At 32.3% G+C, this 9,206-nt stretch overlaps 2 protein-coding genes across 2 annotated transcripts; both read right to left on the reverse strand.

Moving 5' to 3' along the window:
• Window positions 1-2,218: 2,218 nt before the first annotated feature.
• On the reverse strand, window positions 2,219-4,938 carry LOC133315772 (jasmonate-induced oxygenase 4-like). Its single transcript, XM_061517435.1, has 3 exons — window positions 4,345-4,938; window positions 2,876-3,203; window positions 2,219-2,532 (listed from the first exon to the last, which is right to left on the reverse strand). Exons 1-3 carry the CDS (start codon window positions 4,830-4,832, stop codon window positions 2,272-2,274), a joined length of 1,077 nt encoding a protein of 358 aa, XP_061373419.1. The 5' UTR covers window positions 4,833-4,938; the 3' UTR covers window positions 2,219-2,271.
• A 1,775-nt stretch (window positions 4,939-6,713) lies between these two features.
• On the reverse strand, window positions 6,714-8,325 carry LOC133315790 (jasmonate-induced oxygenase 4-like). The gene is made up of 3 exons (XM_061517464.1): window positions 7,853-8,325; window positions 7,130-7,460; window positions 6,714-6,974 (listed from the first exon to the last, which is right to left on the reverse strand). Exons 1-3 carry the CDS (start codon window positions 8,320-8,322, stop codon window positions 6,717-6,719), a joined length of 1,059 nt encoding a protein of 352 aa, XP_061373448.1. The 5' UTR covers window positions 8,323-8,325; the 3' UTR covers window positions 6,714-6,716.
• Between the last annotated feature and the right edge of the window lie 881 nt (window positions 8,326-9,206).

Below are 9,206 nucleotides of genomic sequence, written 5' to 3' on the forward strand. Positions count from 1 at the left end.
AAAAAATAAAATAAAATAAATAACAAATATGAAATCATCTTATTATCTTTATCAAATAAAATTAATTAATTTAATTAATTTATAATAAATGTTTTGACCTTAATGGACTGGATGATTTGGGGCGGCCCAAAAATGACTACGTGGTTTTGTGTTTTTGAGTGGAGCTCGGTGCAATATTGCTTGAGCTTATGAGGATTTGCAACCATATATAATTGGTCGGAGTTATTGTTAGAACCCTTTTAAGTTTTAACCCATGGGCCATGGCAGGAGGTTTGCCTGATTAGCAATTGTTTTTTTTTTGTAAATAGCAATTGTTTTTCTTTGGCATCAACCCATTATGATTTTGGTTGGCAAGAGTGGTGTGCATTTAAAAGGGTTTTAACACTCAAATCAATGTATATGCGAAATGAAGTTTGGGTATAGAAAAGTGTGTAATTCAAGATAAAAACCCTGTGTTTGTAGATATGTTGAGGAATGAGAATACTGCTGTGAGTTATTACAAAAAAAAAAAAAAAGAATACTGCTGTGAGAATGTGAACTGTTATTCTAAGGCGTAAAAATAGAAAATAATACGATAAAAATTATAATTATGGGAGTTTAATATAAAAAAAATTCAACTAAGAAGAAAAAAAAATTGACGATTAAAAATAGAAAAATTTATACTAAAAGAAAGAAATTGTAGTTATTCCATGTTTAGGAGGAGAAAATAATAACACATTTGAAACAGAAAGATACACCTTTCTCTAAATAAAATAAAATAAAACATTTAAAAGCTCTTATTGTGTGTTTACTTATCATGCAATTCACCATTCAAAGCTCCCTTCATTGTCAAAAGTTGTATAGCGCCAATAAATATTTCAAATGATCATCATTTGGTGCCAAAATAGCGTTCATATATACAGGAGATATTAAAAGATCGTTTAGTTTAAGCAATATTTTGATTGAGCGACGGATCCAAAATGTTTTGCCAAGGTAGACAACACAACACTATAACTCGTCAAATTATAATAAATATTTCAAATGGTCATCATTTGGCGCCAAAATAACATTCATACAAGGGATATTAAAAGATCATTGAACTTAAGATATTTTAATTCTAGAGACTAGAGCGTTCCAGAATATTTTGTTTAAGATATTAACATGTATATGTTGGTACATGAACTACTTTTATATAACAACTACCATTAAATTTCCTTATCAGCAAATTAAGTGTGAATAAAGACATTTTTTTTTTATAAACGTGAATAAAGACATTTAATATTGATAAAATGGTACATTATGTTCTATTTTTTTGATTTTATCATTTTTAGAGGAACTAAAATGTTCTAGTTTTTAATCTCGTGGAATGTTTTGTTTAATTTTAAAATGCATTAAATATAAAAAAAAATATCACGTTTTATATTTTGTTCCATTCCATTCTAACACGTTTATCAATTAGCGTATGTGAGACAACTCCCGTGAAATTTTGATGTTTAATATTTGCAAAAAAAAGTACTTATATATCTGTTTAACTTTGAGACAACTACTATTAAAATAATATCTCTAGATATATATTTCATGTCAAACTTGGAACGAAAACAACACAAATTAAAAATGTAGTTTAAGGTTTTTAAAAACAAGAATTCCAATCCATAACGAATATGTATTATCAATATAAATTCTCCATGAAAATATATATTAGCAATTATGAGATGATAAATTTTATAAATTCTTGTAATCTGGCTTCAATCAAATACCAACATGTAAAAATAAAGCCATATATCCCCATCCCTCTTCCATTTTGTTGTATCTCTTTGTTTCTAATTATTCATCTCTTTTGTCTAGTTAAGAACCAGAGATTGAATTGAAGGACTAAAATGAACTTGCTCCTGTTAACTTCCATATAGTGAATTTGCTAGGGATGTAAGTAAGTCAATCATGTTCTTTAGAAGGGTGACAATTACTACAAGGTTAAAAGCCAAGTTAGGATAGCCCAAGGGTGGAGGGTACTGTGGACTGGACACTGATTATTCCGCCGCAACTGAGTAATAAAAAAGTTGAAATTTTTGTCTTAGGCTTTTGAAGTTTGACAAAAAAAAAAAAATAGACACAGGTGAAGTTGGGCTTGTAGTTTAAGACTCCACTCTGCCGAAGGGACACATTTTCTAAATTTGAAAACACATTCTTTTTTATGGATAATATTGTCCTAAAATATAGTTATGTGAGGCTATTTACAATATAAACTCCAAGTTTACATTTTGCATGGTGTTCAATTTATGAACTCTAACTCAGTCACTGGGAAAGCTTGAAATGATAAATTTGGAGGTTTTCAACATTGGATTTAGCAAAATTACTTCTCATTCTGGCAGTACGGAACTTGCCCCAGTTGAGTGCTCTATATTTTGGAGGGTTTCTTTCGTCTATCAACTCTTCCAAGGGCTTCACATCGGTGTAGAGTGCCGGTTTCAGAAAGAACGGAATGGAAAACCTATCCTTCTCAGAGTTCACCATAACCCTGTGTTCTACACTCTCATAAGAGTCATTGCTCCAAACCTGCATGCACAAACAAAGCCATTCTATAATGAACATATATAGGTCAAAGCATTTAAAACAATAACTAACTGCTCCTATTCTAATTTATTACTCTGGTTCTATATCAATCTTGTTTATTATAATAATAATTGTAAGATTACATGCCATTTTATTCCCCTTTACACAGAGATTAGTCCATTTCCTGTATAGGTATATATGTGAACCAATTGCTTAATATAAATGTGTGAATAATTATTTCACAAATAATAATGGATGAAAAGAAAAAAAGTTCATAATACATAAGACAAATGAAAACTTGTGAAATAAATTTGATGGTGAGAAAAAGTGAGCAAGGGTTGGATACCTGAATCATATCACCAACATTAATGATGAAGGAATTGAAAATGGGCTTGACTCGAATCCACTCTCCATCTGATTTTCTCCTAACTTCTAGACCACCAACATCATCTTGAGCAAGCACAGTCAAGACACCAGTGTCCTTGTGACGTCCAAGACCAAGAGCCAGATGAGGGTTGGGGCAAGGTGGATAATGGTTAAGTCGGATATTGCTGGTGTTGTGGCTGAAGAAGCTGCGGAACCTATTTGGTACTAAGCCTAAGCTCAGTGCAATAAGTTCCATCAACTTATAAGCTAGTTTCTCCACTTCTTGTGCATATTCTTGGCATGCTTCTCTGGTATCATATCAGTATCTTTCATAATTAGTGTAAAAGAAGTATTAAATGCCTCGAGACTTTGAGCTATAACTTTTCGTTGGGACAAAAATGATACATAGATAGAGTCATAGAGAGGAGGAAGAAAATCAAACAATTAATATAACCAAGCTTTATCCAATTACCGTATTATATAAATCAAACAATTATATTGAATTAATCTATTTAAAATAAGCCGAGTATCTTTTCTATGTTACTTGAGATAATTATTTAATGCAACAATTATTTCATTCATGACCTAAAAAAAATAGTGAAACCATAAAGAGAAGAGAAAAAGAAAAAATTGGATTCCATCCATTTTTTGTAGGGCAATGCTTGCTTTTCTCATATTACATAAGATAGTATTGTCTTATATAGAAACAAAATTAGGTGAGTCCCACGACTAAAAAAAATAAAAATGCTAGCTCGAATTTCGATGGTTGTGTAACATGAGATAAGGTTTTTCATGTAACATGAGAGAAATATTTTCTTTTTTTATATGGTATCATACAACATAAAAAAACATATTTTTCATTTTTTAGTTGTAGAAAAAGAAATAAGAATAGAAAATATAGTCTAGATAGAACTGGGCACGCATAGATCCGAATCAATTTTTTTTAATCAATCAAGTAAGTTTAAACCGGCCAGTCGGAATTGGTTCATGTTTCAAAACCAATTACGATTTATCACCAGTTCAGAACTATTCTTTTGGTTCATGCAAATTGATTTGGAATCGATTTCAAATCAGTTATTTTTGCTCGATTCAATTTTTAAGCTGCAGTTCGACTCTTAAAATTGGTTAAAAAAGTAGGCTTCAATTCGATTTAGTTATTAATAATCAAATAGTGTTGGAAATCAAAAATTATACAAAATCGAGAAAAGAGAAAAGAGAAATTATTTCAGAAATTAACAGTGTAATTTATCGATACCCAAGCACGTATCCTATATTGGATAAGATAAGAGAGATTAACATGGTGATTTATCGATACCCAAGCACGTACCCTATATTGGATGGACCAGGATAAATCACAGTGTTAATCTATCTTTCGTCTTTTTTTTCTCTTTTGTGTTTTATCGATTTTGTGTGATTTTTGGTACCAACAAATAGTGGATATTGAAGTACCTGAACTCAGGAGGATTCTGAGGCCACCGGTTATCCCACTGGAACTGAACGTTTTGCTCATCATCATCTGGTTCAACAGAGGGTGGTATAAAAGTGGGTTCCTGAACATTGAAATCATAAATCTCCTTCCAGTCCCTAACATTCTTGGTATGCTCTGCTTCAAAGTACCCAAGCACGTTAACTGCATCCCTTCTCACCTTCAGCTTCTCCTCCAAACTAAGTGCAAAAAAGTTCCTTGAAGCTTCTTCAATCCTCTCCCTCTTATCCAACGGCACCTTGTGATTAATCACCTGAAAAAAACCCCACTCCTTACATGCACTGCCTATTTCTTTAACTAGTCCTTCGATGGAAACTGGGATGGTTTCTTCATCTTGGTAGTTTATGGGAGAGAGATCAATCAAAGGGATGCCTTCAGCCACGATCACTGAGGGTTTTGGCCTGTGTTCTGGGGCCTGGACATAAGCTGTGTCTACCTCTACCTCTCCCATGGTTGTTGTTGTTCTGTTTTCCTTTGTTTGTTCGAAAGATGTCAGAGACAGAAAGTTTAACAGTTACACTAAGGTTACGTACATGTACAATAAAAAAAAGGGAACATTATGTACATTGAACCAGGACTGGTTTCTGTTATGCTTTTAGCTCCTCTGTGCAGGACAGGTGTCTTGTGTTTGTAAAATTGCGTCTTGCTTTTGCCTTCTTAAATATAGAATCAAATTTAACGATGATAAAATCCATGACATTTCATAAATTTGACATTCACATACATGTAATTGTTTGAACTTTGAATATGTTAGCTGTAGCATCCGTACCATTAAAATAATACAATTTTTAATTAATAGTAGTAATAATAATAGAGGTAGGATATTCTTACTACTTATTTTTTTTACTACTACTTCACTACCACTCTAATCACCATTGGATTAGAGGAAAAGTTGAATGAAGAGAGAAAAAAAAAATAACTTTAGAATCCAATGGTGATTAAAGTGGTAGTGGAGTGGTAGTAGAAAAAATTAGTAATAAGAATATCCTATCTTATAATAATAAGGTTTAATTTTTATGCTTTTGCTGCAGAAATTTATTTTCTATTACACTTAAAAACGAGTGAGTTAAGACTCACTTATTTTTATATGAATGTGGTAGAAAAAAATTCCTGAATAGAAATATTTTTCCTATAATAATATTTAACATGATCAAAGTGAATAAGTAAAATTTTAACGGCTAAATTAAGATAAAATAAAATTAAGAGTAAAGCCTTTTTTGGAAGCCTGTTTGGATCCTCTTATTTTTAAGCTAGAAGCTACTTATAAGTTAAAGTTAAAAAAAGCTTAAAAAAAGAAGTTAAAAGCTGTTTGGAAATTATATAAAAATTTTAGCTTAAAAATTACTTAAAAGCACATATTTCAAGAAAATTATCTCTCTCTATCTTTATCACTCTTCGTTTTAAAAAAAAAGCACACAATTCAAGAAAAACAGATATTAGCTTAAAAAAAAGCTCATCCTAGGAGCTTTTAGCTTTCAGTTTTTTTCTTCATTATAAAAAAAGAGCTTTTTATTATAAGAGTTTTTCCCAAAACTTATTTGGCCTAGCTTATGCTTATAAGTAGTTTCTAGCTTAAAAAAGAGAGGATCCAAACAGGCACTGGATCTCTAACAAAAAATATGGTCTCCACTTTCGTCCCTTGCAAACAAAAAAGTCAACTTTTGGTCCCTTACAATTTCAGTTCTTTGAAAGTATGGTCCCCTAGAAATTCAATGAAGATCCAATTTAGTGCCTGTTTGGATCCTCTCTTTTTTAAGCTAGAAGCTACTTATAAGCATAAACTAGGCTAAACAGATTTTTGAAAAAACTCTTATAATGAAAAACTCTTTTTTTTATAATGAAAAAAAAAAGTTGAAAGCTAAAAGCTCTTATCTATTTTTCTTGAATTGTATGTTTTTTTTAAAAATGAAGAGTTATAAAGATAGAGAGAGATAATTTTTTTGAAATATGTGCTTTTAAGCTAAATTTTTTATGTAATTACTAAATAATTTTAAGCTTTTTTTTAACTTTAGCTTATAAATAACTTCTAGTTAAAAAAAATCCAAATAACTCTTAATCCCTAAAATATGACTAATATGGATATTTGTTTTATAAAAAACGGAAGTGATGACCGTATTTTTCGTCACTATCCAAAAATTGCTTTATCAAAATGAATACGAGCTTTATGAAGTTACGTTGTGTCCATAATTGATATAACATAATTTATTGGTTTCCGACTCAGCAGCCCAACAAAAGGCTCTTATTTCCGACTCACACACGTGATACTTTCACACATAATGCACACTAGTAATGTCCATCCATCCATAAGCATAGTAGTACTCCTATTATACTCCCTTCAAGCTAGCTTATAATGATAAATTCGAAGGATCTCCTCATTTTGTTTCTTGAAATTGCTGTTCATTCTCCGGATAATAAACTTGCCCCATTTGAATGGCCTATATTTTGAAGGGTTTTGCTCATTTATCAGCTCCTCCAAAGGCTTGACTTCGGTGTCGTGTGCTGGGTTGAAGAAGAAGGGAATGAAAAACCTTTCTTTCTCAGAGTTAACCACCACTCTGTGTTCCACACTCTCATAGGTGTCATTGCTCCAGACCTGCACAAATAACTGCATTCCTCATGTAAAATTTTCTCTCTACTTATTAAGGCCTAACGAAACTCATAAACTAGGAAATAAACGGAATATAAAATAGACTAAAAGTCACAAAAAGTTCAACGTTTTCAGTCTTTATGGTGGTACTTTACTGGTACCTGAATAATATCACCAATGTTGATAATATAAACATCTGGGGTGGGTTTCACTCGAACCCACTCTTGATCTGTTTTACGTTTCACTTCAAGTCCTCCAACCTCATCTTGGGCAAGAATGCTCAAGGCAGTAGCATCCTTGTGTGGACCAATGCCAAGTGCTAGGTGGGGATGAGGACATGGAGGATAGTGGTTGAGTAGAATAGAGCTAGTTTGATCATTGATGAAAAAATCTTGGAACCTCTTTGCTTCAAGGCCTAAACTCAGAGCTATAAACTCCAGCAACTTAAAGGCTAGCTTTTCCATCTCTTGAATATACTCTTGGATTATAACCCTGCTCGTATTGACATCATTTTTGAACATAACCCATTAATAATTAAAGTGTCACCTAGCTACAATTAAATTTAAGAGTAGATACTTTTTTTTATCCTCAGCAAATTTCACGATGACCGCTTTAGTCCCTAACAAATACAAAGGTCCATCGTGGTACCTAATAAATTCAAAATGAATCCATTTAGTTGAAATCGTGATCCCTCACAAATTCTAAAAAGATCCATATTAGTTCCGGACTAAAATGGGTCCATTTTGAATTTCTTAGAGATAACGATGGATCTTTTTATTTATTAGGGACTAAAGCGCGGGCATCGTAAAATTTGGTACGATAAAAAAAAAGTATTTACTCTAAATTTAAAATACACAAAGAAAAATTCGCTTTTGAATTTCAACCTGAAGTTTGGAGGGTATTCAGGGGATGGATTAGTCAACTGAGTGAGTCGATCATCAAGTTCATCAGAAGTGATAGGAATGAAAGTGGGTTCTTTGCCTAGAAATTCGAATACTTCTTTCCAGTCCCTAAAGTTCATGGTGTGTTCCGTGTCATGATAACCACTCGGATTGTTCTCGTCTCTTCTAAACTTCCTCTTATCCTCCAGACTCTGTGCAAAGAACATCCTCGAGGCTTTCTCGATCCTCTGCCTTAGAGTTAGTGGCACCCCATGGTTTGTTACTTGGAAGAAGCCCCACTCCTTGCATGCACTCCTTATCTCCTTCACTAAGCCTTCTATGGAAGATGGGTCTGTAACTGTGTGATTGGTTATTGGGGAGAGGTCTATTATGGGAATGCCTTCGGCTTGGATGGTTGAGAGCATTGGCCTGTGCTCTGGGTCTTGAATGAAAGCTGGGTCGATCTCTTCCATGGTTGGTGCTAGTGTTACTTGCCAAGTGCATGGAACCTAGGGAGTGTTTTTTGTGGAACTAGTGATTTAATTATAAATTCGGACTAGCAAGATTTTAGCGGAGCGAGAGCGAGAGAAATATTTAATATGGTCCACGATCACTGAATCTTTTGGTATTTCTTCACACATCATTAATTTCTTTTTTCTTTTTTTATCCCTGTTATTTTTTTTCTTTTCCGATTCTATCCTTTTATTTACACTAAGAGACCATCTAAAAAATGATAGTTCCAATTCACTCTAAATAATCTCGAGAGCGAGGTGAAGGGAAAAGTAAAATTTATTTAATGTTTCCAAAAAAAAATTATTTAAAAAATAATATTCAATACGAGTAAGTTAATAACAAAAATTTAAAAAATTCAATAAAAAAATCTTCTAGATAACTATTTTAGCCGGCCAAGTGATGTCAAAGGAATAGGTGAAACCGTGAAAGACGCACAAAAAATTTAGTATATTTGTCTATTTATTTAATAACACGTGGGTATGTAAAAAATATCATAATATTTTATTTTTTGAGATGATGTGATATTATTTGTTCACATGTCACAAAACAAATAAGCAAATACATGAATTTGGTATATCTGATACATGATTTATTCCCAACCCTGCACCCTCTCAACAACACACCAATCACAGAAGGGTACCTGTAATTTTCTAATGGATAGCGAAACGCCAAATTTGTAAAACAAAATACCTTCTAAACTTTTTTCGAATTAATCTTTTGGTATTATAATTTCAACCAAACACGCCGTATGTCAACTCATTAAAGATTCCTGTACAGGCCCAAAAATCATGAAAATATTAATAGAATAACTTTTTTTATTAAGCAAAAATTTATGTTATCCGTA

This window comes from Gastrolobium bilobum, unplaced genomic scaffold (assembly GCF_033153095.1).
Source record: "Gastrolobium bilobum isolate Gb01-03AN ecotype WA unplaced genomic scaffold, APGP_CSIRO_Gbil_v1 utg10138, whole genome shotgun sequence".
Taxonomy (NCBI): Eukaryota; Viridiplantae; Streptophyta; class Magnoliopsida; order Fabales; family Fabaceae; genus Gastrolobium; species Gastrolobium bilobum.